Source organism: Rhynchophorus ferrugineus, unplaced genomic scaffold, assembly GCF_030347505.1.
Source record: "Rhynchophorus ferrugineus isolate W39M unplaced genomic scaffold, kcgeb_rfMv2 rfM5, whole genome shotgun sequence".
NCBI classification, from domain to species: domain Eukaryota; kingdom Metazoa; phylum Arthropoda; class Insecta; order Coleoptera; family Curculionidae; genus Rhynchophorus; species Rhynchophorus ferrugineus.
Genome location: NW_027472584.1, coordinates 18,661,194 through 18,683,617, shown reverse-complemented (window position 1 = coordinate 18,683,617; position 22,424 = coordinate 18,661,194). Strand labels below are relative to the sequence as shown.

At 26.9% G+C, this 22,424-nt stretch overlaps 1 protein-coding gene across 4 annotated transcripts in view; it reads right to left on the bottom strand.

The window, feature by feature from the left end:
• The window catches only part of SK (small conductance calcium-activated potassium channel), a 237,333-nt gene that overhangs the window by 38,133 nt on the left and 176,776 nt on the right, over positions 1 to 22,424 (bottom strand). For 2 of the 4 annotated variants that reach the window (XM_076405132.1, XM_076405134.1), the window contains 3 exons: positions 12,603 to 12,710; positions 8,890 to 9,240; positions 3,550 to 3,645 (listed from right to left, as the gene is read on the bottom strand). In XM_076405132.1, coding sequence (XP_076261247.1) covers positions 3,550 to 3,645; positions 8,890 to 9,240; positions 12,603 to 12,710 — 555 coding nt within the window. The remainder of the gene's footprint in view (positions 1 to 3,549; positions 3,646 to 8,889; positions 9,241 to 12,602; positions 12,711 to 22,424) is intronic. The other 2 variants (XM_076405133.1, XM_076405135.1) reach the window with 1 other exon arrangement.

Here is a 22,424-nt window from a genome sequence, read left to right as displayed (position 1 = left end):
ATTCTATATATATATATATATATATATATATATATATATATATATATATATATATGTATGTATATATATATATATATATATATATATATATATATATATATATATATATAGACAATATCTTGTTAAGGAACAAAAAAGAGGAATTTGTTATAAAATAGGCTTTACTTTTTGTTGATGTTCTTTGTACTCATGACCCTCCTGTTGACATTATTTCCGTCTCAATAAACATCTCAGGGTTGGTAACACATAAATTCAATCTGTTTTCGGTACGAATTCTATTTCATTTTTATACAATAGGGCATCAAACCGATAAATCCTTTATAAACAGTACATGGCAAAAAATAACTTTCACCCCCATTCTAATAAACCGGGACAAACATATCCTAAAAATAATCCTGTTTGTTCTATACAGATACGAAAATAGGTTTAAAAATATAATCGTGTGAAAAGTGAAAATAAATCTCTGTCGATAATTTCTTATGATGGGCTTAGTATCACTTACATCATATCAAATAAAAATATTCCTAATTGTCCTGTTTTATTATTATAACATATATTAGTTACATATTTTTTAATCTATCTATTTTTATCTATTTTTAACAATGTATAAAATTATTTTATTTGTTTCTTTGATAAAAATATTATAATTCCTAGTATATTAATATAAGATTATTAAAGTACATTCATTGTCTTTAACAATAATTATTTTAATAAAGTCACAATTACTAGAAATATGACACTAACTATTTGGTGAGTTTTGTATTATTCAAGTTATGCAAAATAATTTAATATAAATAAAACTTCGGGAAAGTGTTTCCCGATGTTCTTTTACAGACGGATCCTCAACAATGCAGAATAAATAGGAAAAAAGATATTGCGTTTTTAACCAGATCAAGTCTTGACATAAAACTAATTTGTCTTTAAAGATATATAATACGATTAAAGTAAACGAAACGTTATAGCGACCAGAAAAAAAGCCTTAATTACAATAATTCCATTCTAAATAAGTTCTAATCAAGACTATTATCCTATTTAATTGTTCTACAGCACTAACAACTCACTCACACACGAGCTTTTTTTGTTTAAGTCTCTGTCTTGTTCGTATATTGTTGCCAATTGCATTTTCAGGCGTGGTTTTAATTTTCTCTGTTCAGCCAGTCGAATAATTCTTTGTTTTATTGTTTTTATTGTTCAGTTAGCTTTTTAATTGTTGGCTGTCTGACTCGTAAAATTGTTGTAGAATTTTAATACGGTACAGCAGAAACAAAGTTATACTTATTTTGCACGCATACAAGCAACATAAATTTAAATTTTGTTATACCAGGAGCGTAGATTAATTTTGAAGAATTTACAACTTTGTTTATGTCAAAGTTATATCATCTAAATCTAAATTATAATAGAAAATTCTTGTTAATCCTAATTTATACATCTGAGCTGAACATTTAAGGAAAATGGTTACCACTTAAGCATATATATGAGAAAGTAATGATAACAATGATAACTAACAGTCATATTTTGCTATATTCCTGAAAACCTGCATAAAACACTATGCCTATATCAGCCAGTATAGATTGAACATTGTTATTTATTGTTTGTTATAAATGTTGATATATGAGACCATGTTGCCACATAGTCTGGCTGAGCAGAACTTTTCATGATTTCTTGATTCGGTTGCTTCATTTAGATTGATTCTTGTAGTAAATAGTCTAATAAATTATTTTATTTTATTTTCATTTATTCCACAAAATACTTGACACCAACAGAGGCTTTGTAACTGACTGTGAAGCTTGTACAGCTTTTGATCACGATTTTTGTCATTATATTGCCGTATTTGATACAGTCAAATATTTCAAAACTGTTTTATTTTCCATATTCAGTTTATTTATAGATATTCTAAAGTATTTCCTTGACCGTTTCAACATTTAGAGGATGTTGATTGAAAACAAGTAAATACAGTATTTGGAACAAAAATCCGTTAAGACTAATTAAAATTTCTTTTGCATATAGGTTATCCATAATAATCTTATAGATCATTGTTGAAGGACATGAGGTAAATATACAACAATTTTGTATTTATTTATAGCTTGAGTTAACTATTTAACTTAACTAACTCAGTATTTTAATGAGTAAACTGTGAGTAATAACAGTAAAAATTGTGTCTACTTTATTTTAAGTTATAAATAAAAGTGATATGAATAAAGATAAACGAAGAATAACAATTATTTCTTGGCTTTATTCGAGTTTATGTTCGACCTCATAAAACCTAGCAGTGTTTTGAATAATAAATAACAATGAAACAAATAAAGTAAAGTAATTAATATCATATGAGTTTTTTTTCGGTTATAATATCCATTCGCAGCATGTTTCAAATACCTATATTTGTATATGTATATCGTAGATTTGTTTTTATTATATTTTTTGGGGTAGATAATATATACTTTTTTCTTTTATGGGGAAATATCTCTTTTGTCTGATTTATTAGAATTGGGGTGAAAGCCTTTTCCTTCTATGCACTGTTTATGAAGGATTTATCAGTGTGGCGTTCCATAGTATAAAAATGAAATAAAATAGGCATCAGGAAGATCGAATTTATGTGTTGTCATGCCCGATATTTTAAGTCACATGGTTATAAACATGGGTAACATAAAATTATATTATGTTTAAAAATAGCTTATCTATCAGATATCATTAATGTAACCATTCTTGTATCGTATAACTCTCGAATTTTGGTCAATCCACATGAGATGATAAGACTCAGTTTTGGACTGATAATAAAATGGATTAAAAATGTTTTACTATGAACATATTTCTTGACTAACTTAGTATTCCCTTTGTATTACTGTTTGTTATATTATTTAAACATAAAAAATTATTAACATAAAAAATTTATAATAATAATTTATAATAAAATAATTTAAACATAATGAATTAATTGTTGATTTTATTATAAATAGACAGATCAAAATCTTTAATCGAAATTTATACAAATAAAAATATAAGAAAAAACTTTAGAGATGTCAAATTTTCTCTTGCTTAGATACAATTCTAGCTAGTTGCCACTCTTGTAAACACTAATTAAAGGAAGTGTCCTGTTATATTTTTGTAGGCCAATTGTTGTGTTATTAATTTTAATGGCATTGTTATTGTCGTGCTTTAATGATGTTTCAGATTATGGTAGGTGAATTTGAACACAAGGAAATAACTTAATGACGGCAAAGCTTATTTCTACAAGACAATAGTAGAATCTAAAACCATTATGTAACTATATAAAAATAGTAGACACATGTTAAATATTAAATGGAATTGGGAAAATACGCAGATAACTAATGAATCTTATTAATTTATCATATAATTTCGAATATAGGTAATAATAACAGGAATCTTGGTGAAAAGCTATGAGGACAAGTTATATTTGTTTAACAAGTATTAATAATGTTATCTAATTTTATTTTGTATACATTTTAGTTGCATTAAAAGGACTTAACTTTTTAGCTTTTTTAGTTACATAGAAATAAGTATTAAAAGTAAATGTAAAATATAAGTACTCACCTGTACTTCTAAAGCGTGATAGGCTACTATGAGGCCTAATAGAATCACAGTCGAAACAGATATCAAAGTTTTGAGCGCAATTGAGTAAAATTCATCCTGAAAGAAAATAGAACACAATTACTTCGTATGCTTACGACTATATTCGGTAAAGTAATTTCGTTTTAATAGAGAACCATATTTCAATATTGACATGGATAAAGTTGCGGCCTAGATTTTCTGTGACACTTTCAGTCTGTAACTTCTTAGCGGCATATGGCCTTTATTGAATTTCGATTGAGATAGCCACATCTTTTTTGTATTAGCTTATACCATATGTCCGATAGTTAGATTAGCTTTAACAATATTTTGATGCTAATTTAAGTATCGTGTAATATATTGGGTTGTTCAATAATTTTTGTCGCTCGATAAGATAAGTACCAGAGCGTTTTTCAGCGTCAGGAAGAGCTAAATTTGGAGAATAGGGCGGATGTTGCAACAATTTTTTGTAAATTATTTTATGTATCCGGTTGGTATAATAAAGGAGAATTTCTTTTCCCTTCCAGAAAAAAATAGATAATTTTAAATTATTTTTTAACAATGCATAAAATTACTTTATTTGTTTCTTTGATAATAATTATAATTCCTCGTATATTAATATAATATTATTAAAAGATAATGGATATATTATCTTTAACATTATTTATTTTAATAATGTCAAAATTAGAAATAATATGAGACTCCTTTAACTATTAGATGAGTTTTGTCTTATCCAAGTTTTGCAAAATCAGTTAACATAAATAGAAGTTTGGAAAATATATATATAAAGAAGATTAAATAATGTACAAAATAATCTCATATAAAAGTTAAATGAATCGGAATAAATATCACAAAATAAATACCACAGCATTTTTGTAATTTTAAGCTATAAGAAGCTTTTTAAGCCAGAAGTCAGAAAGAGCTAAATCTGGAGAATAGGGAGGATGTTGCAACAAATTTTTTTGTAAATTCTTCTGTGTATCCGGTTGGTATAATAAAGGAGAATTTCTTTTGCCTTCCAAAAAAAAACAGATAATTTTAAATTATATTTTAACAATGGATAAGATTATTTTATTTGTTTCTTTGATAATAATTATAATTCCTCGTATATTAATATAATATTATTAAAATATATCCATTATCTTTAACATTAATTATTTTAATAATGTCAAAATTAGAAATAATATGAGACTCCTTTAACTATTAGATGAGTTTTGTCTTATCCAAGTATTGCAAAATAATTTAACATCAATAGAAGTTTGGAAAATACATATATAAAGAAGATCAAATAATTTACAAAATAATCTAATATAAAAGTTAAATAAATCGGAATAAATATCACAAAATAAATACCAGAGCATTTTTGCTTTCTTATGCTATAAGAAGCTTTATAAGCCAGAAGTCAGAAGGAGCTAAATCTGGAGAATAGGGTGGATGTTGCAACAATTTTTTTTGTAAATTCTTCTGTGTATCCGGTTGGTATAATAAAGGAGAATTTCTATTGCCTTCCAAAAAAAAACAGACAATAACAATTTCTTGGCCGAATCCTTAACACGAATTCTCTTTAGAACCGAAGAACTGGATTCATACTATTTCTAATCCCTTAGCTTCAAAATCACGACAAACGCGTAAGTCTCGTATATAGTAATGAAATATCGCATACAATATTTTAATAATTCTTAACGTTATACTTGAATATATTTTTGTCTACTGTTAATTAATTTACACATATACAATTTTTTCAATAATTTATTTTTCATTAATAAAACCAACGATTTCAGCAGCACGGGTAAAAGTGATTTCTGATCTGATAAAGTTTTGAGATATTTTATTTTATGGAAAATTCGGATACAATTCTTTTTATCGATACTGTCAAGCGCGAACACTTTTATCATGGATTTATCAGAAATTTCGACCTATTAAATTTCAGTTAGGAAAAAATATGGAATGACAAGGGAAAACGGCATCGTGGTGTATCTGTCGAAGGGTGAATTATCCCCCGTACTACTTCAACCCTCATTTTTACAATTCCAACTGGCGTTATACCTTTCCTGATACCACGAAATAAATGTATCAAAAAGCAATCACACAGCTTCAGTATCTGAATAAACGAATCAAACCGGATTTATTCGTTTTTTTATCGATAGTTATGATTATCGGCGAAATGAAATTGATTTTGAATGTAACATAATAATTTATAGTCAATTAAAATTTGTAAAAAGAAAACATATTATTAAAAAAAAAAGGTTTAAGATAAACCGTAAAAACTGTATAGCGTTTTTAAAAGTAATAGATTTCGGATAAAATCTTTCTTAACATCCATTATGAACTGTATGAATGAGAATGTTCCTTAATGAATTGGTGAAGTTTTATTTTTCTTGGTGGAATAAAATTTCAATGTCTGCCTTGTTAATGTTTGATATTTCCTTATGTAAATCCGATGAAAATATTCGTCGTTCTTTTAGTTAGACAAAATACAGATTTTAAAGGCGAGGCAATATACGAAAAAGTATGCAAAACGGACTTGCATTCGAAATATGGATTGTAAGAGAATGGTAATGCGATATGAGTAACTTGACTAGAATGTAATGGATTTACATATACTGCATAATATGAATATAGAGCAGATAATGATTTCATATATGTAATATACGATTTAATTTTGAAATATTATTATTTTGTTAATAATATATTAATTCTGAACGATTTGCTCTTCGTTAGATAGTATTCTTTACAAATTTTCTGGCAGCATTTGAATTATATGTCAGAAAACCAACACAACATGCGTCATCGATCGAAATACGTCTGGTGAATATTGTGGGTGGGGTGGGATATCCTGTTTAAGTATTTTTCAGTAGATTTTCACGTGTTTTGCGATAGATGATTGATGGATGATGAGAAATCACTTTTCATGTACAATATTGGCTTAAATACCCTACTAGCAATAGGCAGAGATATTTTTATTCTAATCTTCGACTGGCTAGGACGTATTTTATCAACTGTGTTGCAATTATCGTATCTAAAACACCGAACTCAATGCTAACACGTTCTTATCAGTCAAATATGTTCACAATAAGTTTCTAAGCATCACACTTAATAAAACAAAATTGTTTTTGGTCTATTATAAACCCCTTAAACTTAATTTAAAATAAATAAGTATACATAAAAATATATAAAAACAGCAGTATTAACTTCATGTATATGAATGTGGTCGTATAGTACCAACAATTAACCAATTTTAGTTTGGTTCTTGATTGGCTAAAAAGATTGGTTGATATAAAAGAGCATCATAATTATAAAGTGTTGTTCATTTTAATAAAATTCTTATCAATATTTAGTGGATTTAAGTTGATAATAAGGTATTTGCTATATGAAAGTGTTAATGTTAATAGCATTTAAGTGATATCATCAGTTTTTTTGGAATACAAAATGAATTTTATTCACCACTACATCCCCTTTAGTTAGAGATAATTATTTTAATATTTTGAATCAACTTGATACAAAAATTCGAAAGAAAAGAAAGAAAGCAACTATATTCTATTAAAATAGCACTTTTTAAAAAACATCAGTGAATTATGAATTTCTTCAATATCTAGTTTATTCGCCTGATTTAGCTACCGCTGATTGGATGCTATTTCTCAAAAAATATGTTTGGTTATAAACGTTTTTCATTAAATCAAGGATTAGTAGCTACATTAGAGATATTTGTTGGGAAACCGCTAAAATGTTGGGATGCATAATAGTCGGAAACTCTATTGAACTTTTACAGTTTCTTGTTCGTATTTTCATTTTAATATTATTTTCACGAATTTACTTAATAACCTAACAGATATTTGCTAAACACTAAATGTGTAAAATAATATTACAGGTTACAGATCCATTGATATTTTTTGAAAATCGGCTTTGTTAATAGCTGAATATGTTAAAATAATCTGTAATCGGATTGGAGCTTTCATGAATCTGGATACTAAAAGCTTTTGCACTATTTATGTCGAATACATTCCTCGTATCGATATACAAATACATTTTTTCAATCCAATAACTTTTTGACTTATTTTATGCCGAAACACAATAAATTCTTATACAAATCGATAAAACTAAACTGAAACTTAATATCTATCCCTTCAATAACCGTATATTCAAAGGAAAACCTTAAAATAGTGACGATGTGGACGCAAATAAAAGAATTTTATGAAAATCTATCAATAAAAATGCTATTACATATCTAGAAACTATTAGTTTTCTCATAAAAAAGGTCTTGGGTTAGACTGAAATGGCCTCGGTAGTGTTAGAGTCGGGTTAAAGACCGAATTTTGTTGTAATTTGATGGAGGACTTGACGGTATCAGGTGTGGAGATAAGAAGTGGTACGAAATTGTCTCTTTACATAGCTCGAAGAAACTATTAAGTTCTTAGTTGCTTCTCAAAACATATGTTTAACCACCTAATACTATGTGCACCACCACTTATATTTATAAAGCAAACTTTAACAAATTTGTTAATATACGTGGATATTGTTATAAAATATTATGAAATTATTAATTAAAATGTAAAATGATATTGCATGTTATTGCATATGATGTCATAAAATAGTAGTTAGGTATATTTCAGTTTTATCTTATTATTTGTGGTATTGGCAGATTGAAAAGAAATAGCTAAGATACGATACTATTAATTAAGATCGTATCAAAACAAACTGACCGGTTATAAATGATTGGAAAGCCTGGATCAATGCTATATAAGTTAAAACTCACTATCTACAACGATTAGAAACAAAACTATTTATTTTAAGAATTATTTTTTTAAAGATATATTTATTTTTAAGATTTGCTGATCGATTAGACTATGAATTTAAATCTCTTTATAATTAACACGATAACAGTAAAAATTTAGCTAGAAGTGCAAATTAATTTGGATTGACTTACAATATGTGTTGTAGGTTATGATATATGTCATTGAACACATATCACATTTCCACTATAGAGCCTCACTTTTTGTTATTTATTATTAGGTTAAAGCACAGACGTATTATTTGTCAACTTCGAACATGTCGAAGCAAAATTTAGGTAATAGGCAGCCTCATGACTGATGTGCGAAACTTAAAGGTGAATATACTCCATCGATAAAAATCTATGACCATTAAATCCTTTCAATCAGAGTCATAATCACGCTATAGTAAAAAGAAGCAATTGACTGAGCATTGAAAAAATATGTTATTAATTTTCACCGTATTCACCAAACATTGTTCCGCCTGATTATTAATTGTTTTAATCAATGTCACACAGTCTGAATAAATTGTTTTTATAGAAACTTTGATGCTACTTACTTTACGATAAACACCGGCACTTGAGAGTTCGTTTTCTATAACCATAACAATAATCCCAAACATTCCCATCACCAAGGCGTAATCGCTTATTCTCTTCCTCTTCTCGAATAGGGCCTTACGTCGCCCCAACCTATAGCCCACGTTAGGCTTGTGCTTTAGGCTACCTGAAGACGGCCCTTTGAATCCCGTCCCAATGGTACGGTCTTCCATGAATCTTGGATAGTCCACGTGACCGACCAAGGCTACTCCAGCACCCTCCTCCTGTTGCATTTTTCCCCCACCACCCGCTGAGTCCCTGCTGGAGTTTTTTACTGCCCCTGGGATGGATAGGGTTGATACTGGTTTCCTCAGCTGCAAAAACCCATATACTCATTAGTTTACCTTATAATCCATGAATATATTTCTTGTGATGAAGCTCTAGAGCTATACAAAGCTTGTTATACTTTTTAAGCTTATAGGTACACTAATACTCTAAATATATAGGGTTCTATGCATTATACACATTACTCCTGCATTACCATTTATATTCATACATGAAGTATAATGAATACATCTTTATTTCATAACATTAAAAAAGTCCTTATTTACCGAAAAGGACTGTGCTGTACTTATCCTGAATACATACTTTTTGGAGGAAATTTTAACATTTATAATATATATGATATAATATGTTTTATTAATATAAACATTTAATTCTTGCCAACAAAATATCTTTAGAAATTAGAAATGTTTATGTTATATATTGTTTCTCAATAATTTCAGTATTATTCAGCTTCAGTAGGAAATTTGATTACTAAGTAGTTGTAAAAATGTATCGTATTTATGGTTTTATATAATATTTTAGGTTTATAAAAATGTATTTATATACCAAAAGTATACAATTATATCAACTTCAAGTTTTGTTTTATTAGAAATAAAGGTATTGTATTTTGATTTGGTATATCCATATGAGAATTGGCATCAAACTGTTTCAGATTTGTCAAAAAATCTCATATACCACCACTAAAGTAGGTATGTTTTAAATATTTATATTATATCTGACATGTTGTATTGAATTAATCCATACTAAATAAATTGATGAAGTTTTTCGAAGCTAAATTTAAAAAGGAAATAAAAGCCCCAATAGTAAACCAAAGAAACACAATATTGACACAATTTAAACAAAAACCTAAAATTGTTATTGTAAGCTTCAAGTCTCGTCGAGCTTGTATGAACGAAACAAATTAATATTTTGTTTAGAAAATTACGTAATAAATGAAAGGTCCCATTTTGGTTCACGCTTTTTTTTTCTCATGTTCCATTTTGCTACACGTCAAAAACAAATACTTCATAGGCAAAATAATAGGCTTTTTTTCAGACAGTGTTGATTGACGAGAAAATTAAAACATTTTGATTAAAGAGGAGTAACTGACGATAAAACAGAGTTAGAAACATCGGCATTTGCTCTGTCTAAAATTCATTTAAATAGCCTTTATATGATAATTTAGATTTTCAATTTATGGAACTATTGATAACAATTTTATTGTGTAGTAAATTAATTGAATTAGTACTAATCTTTGAGTAATAAAACGAATTTCACAACTAGACATAAAAGTATCAAAGTTTTCAGTATCAAAAATAGGTAGTAAATAATTTTTTTATTTGAAAAATTAGCTAAATATTATTCAACTATTAATAGTAATATTGTATGATAAATTTAATAGTTAAATATATTTAAATAAACAACTGTTTCTTTATATTTTACGTATTTCTCTTTGAAAGTAATGAGAAAGTAAAACTAGAGGCCATTATAACATAATTTACTACAAAAGAAATAGCCATCATACCTCCAGGCATTGCGTGAAATGTTAATTAAATATTTAGTTTAATAGTTCCTGTTTTTTTTCGCTTAACAATGCATTCAATCTCGCATAAAAATCCACCATGTAAAAGGACAATGACAAATGAAAGGTGCTTTAATCAATTTTTGAAGAGGGCTATTAGGCTTTTCGTTTCTATTTTTATGGATTTTAGTGTACATTCTATCTGGATAGCGTTTGGTGAAAAGAGTCGTGATATTTCGACCTATTTTACTGTACGAATACTAAAATATTCAACCAAAGTAATTATAAAATAATTTGTTAAAGACAAACGAGTGTAACTGAAATAATTAAATTAATAGTTAGACTATCTGACGTTTCGTTTGATTTTAAAATGTTTTTAGATGCTTTGAAATAACTTAGTATAATTGGAGAAACTATATTTTAAAATTAGAAAATATTGCTTTCTGAAATTAATGGAAGTTATTAATACGAAATTGCTAAAATCAGAAAATCAATAGTACTGGAAAATCAATCTATAACTGTAGAAAAAGCAAGTTCCGTGAAAATGCTTCATGACAATGACACGATTTTAAGTCAATTATAGAAACATTATTGATGCGTTGGCCTTTGTATTCAGAAAATCCCAAATGTAAACGCTTACCATAATAAATTCATTTATTTATATATGTATAAAGCATTAATTTAAAAGCGTGAACCATTATATATATATATATATATATATATATATATATATATATATATATATATATATATATACATATATACTCTTTTTTATAAAGATGAAGCGTTAAATATTATATTTATCTATAGTGTTTTTATATTAACAATACATGCTAGGTGGCAAGTGCAGTTAGTGCTATCAATCTGTATTTTAATATGTGCTGGTCTTCTTTTTGAATAATAACTCTATGAGTATTATAAGCGGTGAAAACGTTGGCCTCATAACCTCAAACTATAAGTATACTTTTAAAATATTACTGACTGACCTGAGAATAGTCAACGGTGTAATAAGATCAACAATAAATTGATAAATACACGAAAATGAATTACCATAAAAGCAGAAACTTTATTTTTTAATTTAATCTGGATCTTAAATATAAAAATAATACTTTATAAATCTAATTACATTTGAATGGATTTTGTTTTAATTAATACAACAGTTTGGTATGAAACATATAATCAATGTTTTTTATATTAAACATTCTATTATTTCACACTATTTGTTGTTATGTTAATTTTAATATTATATTGGGATAAATTAGATTAATTTGATATTTTAAAATAATTGTTTGATTTAAAGTCAGAAAAAAGTAGTTGCATTAAATTTTAAAACTTGGCTTAAATTTCACAAATATATAACATATAATGTTATTAAAGAAAATGTTTTATTCACTTCACATGCATTATTTAATATTAAAATAAGTAAATAAACTAAAATAAAATTAATACTGTACTTTTGTTTCATATAAATTTAATATTGTCCGTTGTTTTTATTATTTATAAATAACTAATGAAACTTATTGTAATGTAAACAAAAAAAAAGTTACGTTCAAAAATGTTTAAGCTAATATTGAATATAAACGGTATAAAGCATCAAAACTATTTATAAAACAATATGCACTAGCAGAAAAATCAAAACAGCAATAGTATTTTGGCGCCACAAAAATAGAAATTCAAAAGTTTTTAATAATTTTTACCTGTTTATGTAACCAAAACCGGCAGCCTAAAGTGATATTCACGTTTTAACAAAAAATATATTTTCCTACCCGTTAACGAGCACATTGTTCGTGTTTTACGTAAAAACGAACAGTCAGGTTATTTGAGGTTATGTGCCAAAGCGTGTGGACGTTCGGACTAGAAATTCAAAGGGAGTCTAAATGTTCATCCAACCGTTTTTACATAGGACACTGTGTCGCTGGAGACTTCTGTAAGGGCGCGCTTGAGCCTTGTTCTTCGCGCCTGCGCCATCGTTTGAGAAGAAGACAGCATGCCAGAACCCTATATAGAGAGGATCATAAAATTCATCTCAACAGATTTCAGCACAACGATCCGGGGGTATATGGCAACCGCACGGGAACAATAAAAATACGAAAAAAAAAATACAACTTGGTGACAACAGAATTAATTTTTGTGCCACGTCACAAAAGATCGAGAAAAAAATAAATTAAGCGCTTTTTAGGGATCGCGTTTTAATTTATTTCATTCGCAAAATACTTGTTATATGTTAATTTTATTATGATGCAAATTATATAGGTTTAATTAATTTATATATCGAGTACAAATTGTGACATTCGAATTACGAATGCGATTATCTACTATGCCAGAAAATGGGGTGAAATCGTTTCCTTGGGGTGCAATCAATAAATAAATGGATTATTATAACGTAACCACTAGAATCACATGAAATTCAGTTGTTATTTTTTGGTCACACTACCCTTAATATTTATTAGATTAAAATATTTGAAGTTTTATACTTACCACACCTGAAATAAAAATGTTATATACAATAAAACATGAAAATATAAATAACTTAAACTTTTTATTATACAAAATTAAAATATTAAATTATTATATTAAAAATTAAAACAGTTGTGTTGCATTAGATGTGTCATAACACTATTACTGTAAAAAAGTTTATTATAATAAAAATCGACCAAAAATAGTTCTTATTAGTCACACTCTTTGTTTTCATTAAATTAGATTAGAATTGCTTTCGAGGAAAGATACAATGCTTAATCAGTAACCAATAATATAAAATTAAACAATAATGGCAGTAAACAGCATTATTTACAATTTTACATAAACATCTTTGATACTAATTTATGACATTAAATTAAATTCAATTTACATTGAGATTATAAAGCAGGATCAATTCTTATTACATATTATGAAATTTAATTGAATGGTAACATAATGTGATAAAGGAACGTTATGAATTAATAAATGAGTGCCAGTAAACAGTCTAATATCTAAGAACTGATAATCATGGAATATTCTTTAGAATATTTCCGACTGATTGAATTTTATTTGCTTTTTATCGCGTTAATGTTTCAAATATATAATATAACTCCACATTAATTAGTCCAAAATATATGTAGTTCTATATAATTCATATATTTTCATAATAAAATGGAATTAGAATCGTGAACAGTCTAATGTCTATAAAATATTTTAAAATAAAGTACTGGCCAGTATCTGAGAACTGGTAAATTATGCAGCTAAATTTATGTAATCTGTTTTATATTCTATATATATTTAACGTAATATTCTACATTAATTAAAGGAATTTTAGGAATTTTTAAGTTCGAGTCAATTCTTATTAAATATTTTGAAGTGTGCTTCTTATTGAATTGAAATGAAATGAAATGAACAACTAATTGAATATGAACAGAAGATAGGGAATGAATGAAGTGTGAAAAGTTAAATTAGTGCTAGTAGGCGGTCTAATATCTCTAAAATATTTTAAAATAAGGAATGTATTATAATGGCATATACTTGAAAATATAACTGAATGATTTGTGAACACACAATGGTGTAATTAAATCAGGAATAAAATTTGAAATTAACGAAAGTTATTTACTGCAAAAGCCAACATTTCATTTGTTTTTTAACGTGTTAATTTGTTAAATATAAAAATGACACTCTATTAATTAGTCCAAAAAAAATATAGCACTAAGTAATTCATATATTTACAAAACAAAATGGAATTAGAATAGTAAATAGTCCATATCTATAAAATAATTTTAAAATAAAGAAATTGTAATCATAGAATGTAGAATTATGCACATTTTAAATGATTTACATTTAGAGGTTAATATCAGAAGGATATTTTAAAACTTTATCATGTCCGTATTTAATTGGAAAACTAATTAATCGGAGATTAGCTGCAATTTCAGGGAAGGAACATTATAGGAAATTATTAAATTTATGTTTCGATATATGTTCTCTATATTCTAGCAGTAAATTTAACACTACTTTAAGTATTAGAGTGTTTTCGGTTTACCGATAAACAAAAAATTGTTGGTGTTATTACGTTAATATTCTTGTTGATATTGTGGAATTTGAACGACTATTATCGATATAGTGTGATGTAAAGCAACTAGAGAAAAATTAATTGTTATAACGTATCTCAAATTACACAACCCATGATTTTTTTGATGCTTACTTGCGTTTGTTGGATTCCAATTCACTAACAATACATGTAGCCATTAGTCTAGAAAAAAATCATTCAACTAATATTTTTTACTGAAAATCTATTTTATTTAGATTAAGAACATATACGTCAAGCAATAATTTTCTTTTGCCATTATATTATGTATCTATTAATATTTTAATTTTTATTACGCTTATTCGGGTCCTAAACTGAGGGTTATTCGGGGTAATAATTTTCATCCATGAAATGAGTATTATATCTCTTGGGAATACTGCTACTATTTCGCAGACGCGCTTAAGTATTGTGCTGTATTATATATATGTGAAAAAATTGCGAAAGTTAAAGTCATTCAATATAATAACCTCAAATCAAGGCTAAATTTTAACGTTTGTAATGTAGAATCGTATATATTATTTAATTTTAGTTTACGTTGATGTTTTCTACAGTGTTTTTTTAATATATTGTACGGTTATTAAAAAAAACATAAAGTAACTAAAAACTTTAACGGTTATGTAGAAAAACATAGCTATATAAGAATAATTTAAAGAATAAATAAAAAAAATTTGTATACTTTTGTGTTTAATCCATTCCTCTTAGATTTTTAGGGGCTGAACGTACTGCCTATCGTCTGCTTCGAACTTTGAACCACTTATCACCGATTACTCCCTTCTATGGCTATAAGAATACGGATTGTTTACTCGCTTTAATACTTTGACATACATTTAACAAATAATATCGATTTAATTATTAAATATTATTGCGTATTTATTTTTACTTACTCTTAATTTAAATAAATATATGAGAACGTCACTACTATGTTTAGTTGATTGATACTTGACTGAACATACTTTGACATACATTGAATAACTAATATCGATTTAGTTATTAAATATTATGACGTATTTATTTTTACTTACTCTTAATTTAAATAAATATATGAGAACATCACTACTATGTTTAGTTGATTGATACTTGAATGAACATAATAATCCATTTAAAAAAATAATAACACCAGTTTTTCACAATGAGTAACTCGTATGTAAATAAACATGCATTTTACAAGGGGTCCTTGAAGTGCACTCAAAATAAAAAAAAAACTTATGATGTCTAACAAACGAAAGGAGCACGGCCTAAGGGCACCGACTTAACTACTAAATTTTTCCAGTTACTGTTGTATGTTTTTCTACTCGAATGGTGGCATGTCATCCTGTTATAAAATCCACAGTATAAGAAATGCTGGCATTAATTATGTTTTCTTTTTTTTTGTGATAATTAACGTAGATCATAGATTTAAGAAACCCTCATAAAGGCGAATAAAAAAATGACATAAAGAAGCAAAACTAGGTTTTTCGGTGTTTGTATTCCTAATGGTATCAAAACTAACTTCAATTAACTTTATGCTTATTTGAATTGTTATAATTTTAAGGATAGAAGTACTGTTATTTGATTTACAAGACATCTTGATGACTCGTTATTAATTATGACGTAAAGTCATTATTTATTATTTGCAATAAAAATTTTGCTCGTTTAATGATCATCAAGTTGGAAAATGAATATTTTTTTAATTAATTAACTTTTATGATACGTAATAAGTATTAAAGAACTATTAAATAACATTCGAAATATTTAACAGACTATTTTTCTCATTTTAAAATCAAATCTGTCCGTTGGCTTAACTTTTTTTGTGATCATATAAATTATTACACCACGTCATGATTACTAAAGCATCCTGGATGAGTAATTATAATATGTCTCCTCTTATAAGACCAAAACACTCAAATGAGCAGGGTAGTAACTCGGACCCTTTTTAAACTTTTTTTTGAATGAAATATATATATCAGATCGTTTTAAAATGACACGAAATAATTTATTAATCAAATTTAAGTGGTCGGAAAAGATCCACACGTTATAAATTATTTTAATTTGTCAAAAATACAAATGTGAAAATATTTTATCGTATAACTTCAACCAATTAATATTTAAGATAGAGATAATTTGGATAAAAAAGATTTAGATATTTTCAGTGTTTTAATAAAATTAAGATTTTTCCGAGAGTAAAAAGAACATGCAGAATAATGAAGCAAAGAGTATCCCTTGTTTCCGTTTTTGTGGTTAATCTTTCAAAGATAATTTTCAACCAGGCAAGTTACTTGGGAGCTTTACCTTTTACTCTTCATTTCACAATCAGTTAATAGGACAATGTTCCACAAAATTGGGTTAGAAATTTATTATCTTCTTATTTATTAACGTAAATTGACGATAATCTGTCGTTTAAAAGTTAAAGGTAATTTTTAATATCTGCATATTAATAATAATTTATGAAAACCATGAAAATATCGATTAATTTTGAATGAATTCGTCATTAGTTTTGAAGTTTTTGTGACAATATTTGATAAAATCACGCATATTTTTGATAATTCATTGAATTAGACTGAATTAAAATTATTTAAACCCATTTGTGTAATATTATTTGATTATTTTAAATAATGATATAATAGTAAAAATAGGAATATAATTTTATGTGATTCTCATTTAAGAGTTATCTAATTTTAGTTTATATAAAATATATTTTCATTAAATTAATTTATAGTTTATATTACAAATATATAGCTTAATGAAAATTGTGTACAGTACTGAAATTCAAATTAGCGATAATAATTAATAATATACCCGTCATTTTTAGTAGTTTATATACACACACATATAAGATACACATTTAAGGAGCCGTTTATATAAAAAAATTTAATTCATAAAATTAAATTTATTGAATTTATTAAAGATATTGAAAAGAACAAGCTATAAGAGCAATATGAGTTAAAATTATGTAATCTCACTTGTGTAATATTATTTGAGTATATTAATTAGTGAAATAATAGTAAACTATAATATTTCAATAAAAATATAAGAACGCTAACAATGTTTTATCATTTGCTGACTTACTTTTTATGTGTGGCTCTTCCCAATCAAGTGCTATCTAACTTTATTTCGTGAAATAATTTCTAATTAAAATAGAATACACAAAACTAGAAAATTTTGATTAAATTAATTTAAAATAAAATTGAAAAATATTGAATATTAATAGTAATTATTTTTACAAATATATAGTTTATTTAAAATTAGATATAGTAGTTCTAATTCATGTTATAATTATCGGTAATAATCAACAATATAAATAGTTATTTTAATAGATTTTAAAATACAAATTTAATTAGCAATTTAATATAAAAAATTTTAATTAATAAAAATCAATTTATTGCAGTAATTTAATTAGGGAACAATTCAGAAATATCAACAATATAAATAGTTATTTTAATAGATTTTAAAATACAAATTTTATTAGCTATTTAATATAAAAAAGTTTTCATTAATAAAAATCAATTTATTACAGTAATTTAATTTGGGAACAATTCAGAAATGAATTAATTTTTTATTAGATGCAAAAAAGTGCAAACAATGGTAAAATGACAGAAGCAATTTCAGCTCTAAAACTCGTCGTTAAGACGGTCCCAAAATTAAATGTGATAAACCCGGTTCCCTCTGATAATGAAATAATTTTTAATTAAAAATCACTCGATTGTTTATTGTTCTATAATTATTTTCGACAGGGAATTCGTTTACTTGGATAAACATTTATATACGAGCTGATAAGTTAATTTTATTATGCCGCTTCGAACACTATTATTTAATTTGGTTAATTGTGAAGAGAAACGGTAGAAAGCAAAAGTCTCTAAATAATTATGTTCCCTGAAAACTCTCCGTGCAGAAAACGGCAAAAGGGAAATAAGGATCTCTTTTATTGGTTCTTCCTTAATAAGTTTTTCGCAATATCTCTTTTAAATAAATTTTCCTTCGCTGAAAACCTAGCCCCTAAAATAAGCAAAAATAAATTGAGAAAATTTCGAAGGATGGTCTTGAAATTACGAACACGATTAGGTGTATGAAAAAGGGCCTTTCATTTGGAAAATTACAATTTTAATTTCATTTTTTTACAACTCAGTATGTTAAGTGGATTTCGTTTTTTTAAAATTTAAAACGCTTCAGATTTTTGCGGTATTAAACATAATTTACTGGGTAACCTTTCGAAAAGAATTAACATAATCGCTCTTAATCTGATTTTTTCCTTTCCATTCTGAATTTTTGCTTGAAAGGTATATTAATAATTAATTAAATAATTTTTCTCTTTGATCTTTGATGATAATTCTTAATACACCGGAATTATCGCGGTTTCTAAAAAAACTGCTTTCCCACAGCATTTTAATTTCAGGTCTGTTTTTTTTGTTGTTGTTTTAGAGTCTTCTACCAATTAGAATTTATCTGAACTGGATCTACTGCTTAATGTGTGCTCCGAATCACAGACTTCGGAGTTAAGACTAGCGACAAGAGAGTGATCAGCTTAGAAATCATCCAGTAAGACGCCTGGTCTTACCCAGCCTGTTTAGGAACAAAGGAATAAAGTCTGGTGAATACAGTCGTAGGAAAATTACTCTAATTTAAATGTATCTAAACAATCCTTGGCATGTCCCTTTATAATCAAGGAAAAAATCCTAGTTGAATCAGAAGACTCTTGATAAAATTAAATATATTTAGTCCGAAAAGGAACCACAGAAAACGTCATGGTCATATTCTCGAAGAAAGATATATTACGTTATGATAGACTAGGATATAATTATAAAACTAAAGGTGAAATCATGTGTATCACACCATCTAGAAATTGTGAATCAAAAAGTCAGTTATTTTAGTTTCACTTAGCAGGTTTTTATATAGCTATTGTTCTATTTGGATCGATTAACTGATTATAAGCAATATGAAAATACTAATCAGGATCTTCAAGATGTAAATATTTTTACATTTCTTGGAGTAAATTTTCTTTTTTTGACCAAAATTTTCATATGTGAAACTACGTTCATATACGTATTAGTACACTTTAAACCATCCAAAGCGATGACAAATTAGCAGAATATAAACCTTCCAAAGAAAATTAAGATAATAGAGGTTATTTGACATTATCTGTTCTACCTCCAAAGTCCCGGATTTGGTATAATTATATTTAAACGCGAATAATCTGAAGTAAAAGATAGAGTTGTACCTTTCATTGGTCTGTTTGTCCGCGTTGTTTTTTTCCTGTAGCGACAGATGAAAGCGAAAGTAATTAAAACAGATTGGATTACCGTAAAAATCCCTTTCTTTACTTTTAATTTCACTACGGAACCAATTTGAAAATAAATTTAATGGAAACTCTAATTACTTAACTAAAGTGAGAAAAAGGGTTTCCTTTCGCGCAAAAGAACAGTTTTACGTGGGTTTTACGTGTTTGTTTTCGTAAAGTGATGAAATTTGATCATTTTATCGCGATACTTTTTTGTTGGTTGCGTCTATTTTAATCGCAAAATCGAACAAAAGACTAAATTTTTATTCAAATCAATTTTTTTACAATATCGTAGGGATATTATGGTAAAATAGGTATTTAATTACAAACAGCCCATTTTACCATTATTATATTCATAAAACTTATTATTTCACTTAACCATAACATGTGGTATCAACTAGAATAAATGACAATAGAAATGATCAATATTTGTAGATGCGGTATAATCTGTGATTTTACAAAGTTACCCTGTCGTGTGTGAATTACTTTATAATGACAGTTTTTTTAAGTTTCAGCCTCAAAGGTTATTCAAATGCATAAACCTACATCGATGTTCCATAATAGTTTCACAACTTTAAATAAATTAATTCATTTAATAAAAAAACTATGAATTATAAAACTTTTTATCTGAAAAATAACCAAAAACACTACAGACTTCTGATGGAGTACCATAAATTTATTCACTCACACCTAATAAACAGGCCAGAAGGCGTAGTTTGCAATGTTCATCGGCCAATCACTTTGTAATATCTTTGTAAATTATCTCTCTATATGCCCTGAAAGAGAAAAGCTGTGTGCTTTCTCAACTAAAGAAATGTAAAAATTGATTATCTTCATAGAGTCTAGCCTGTGCTGAGATAAGCATCGGTAATCAAGTAACCATTATCACTTGTATGTGAGTACTAGTGTATGCTGTTTAGATAGAGTCTCTAATTTGTTATGTGTTTATTGACTTTGCATCATACTGGATATTATGTTGAAATACATTAAAAGCAGCAAAGCCTGATGATTTCAGAGAAAACAATTTGAGATTTTGACTTTTTTCCTCCACTAAGGAACTTTAAAGTAATCAAGCAAAATTAATTTAAATTTAGTAATTTATTAAGTCAGTTTATGTTTTGAAATATAATCAAAACCGTATGTAGATATAACGAAAATGCTGAGTTTTCCAAATAATAATTAGCAAAGTAATCTAAATTTTTAGCAGTTACATTTGTTGGCGGAAAATTTGAATAAAACTTTTCCCGTTCTGGGAGTGGTAGATGTGCAGTTAAAAGTATTATGAAACAATATTTAATTAAAACCGCAACAAAACCGAAAAAAAAACCTCATATGGAAATGGTTCCTTTAGAAATATATAACATGCCAACTGAAAAGAATAAATTATTGTAAGATATCACGTAACATTTACCTTATATGTCCGCCTAAATGCATAGATCCTGAAGATAAAATAAAATTTATCGTTTTGTTTGCTAACGATTTGGCTGCATTACGGTATAAGTAATATAATACCACTCACCTTCTCGATAGCAGGACGTTACATTTTCGAATACACTAAATACAAGATGCCAATATAAAGTTGAATAGACCAGTTGTATGAATCACAAAAGAGGATATAAACCTTTGCATAAAACCTTTTGAGATTATGATTCAGATAAAATGGCCCATCATGGGAGTTCGATAGCCATATAGCTCAGTATAGCAATAACATTATGTTAGAGAATGAATGAATTTATCGCGTTAGGTATAGGGTTATCACTAATAGATAAATTGAGAGTGATGATGTCAATTAAATAAATTGTTTGGTAAGAGGTCAAATCTAATGTACTCTTAATTCTATATTGTAACTACCTGGAAGTAAGTTTTCATTGCTTTGTCAAAGAACAACATGCTCCACAGATTCTGATTGTATTCAAAAAAGTGCTTGGAAATTTTTTTTTCTCAGATTGGAAATAATACTCGTCATGCTAAGAAGTAGCTAGATAGATATAGTCATATAAATAATCTCAAAATTAATAATTTACCTTAGTTTTTATGACGTTGCAGCTTTTTTTTATTCATATTTAACACCGATAATAAGCAGCTAACATCTTAAGAGCTTAACATACATTTAGTTAGGCACCACATGAGGCATATTTGGTATGAAGTTAAACTAATAGGTTATTTCAGTTATAAAATATAGGTTTTTCATATAAAACTTATATGACTATATCATAATATGGTCGAATAATAACATGGAGAATTATCGAATTAGGTCGTGATAAAGTCTAACATAATTTTAAAACTAGCGGTGTATCATACCATATAGAAATTGTGAATTAAAAAGTCTATCATGAACGCCCTTAAAACAACCGATAACAGAGTTATAAAAATTGATGCATATAAAATTGTTTTTCTCTGTTGGAATCAATGT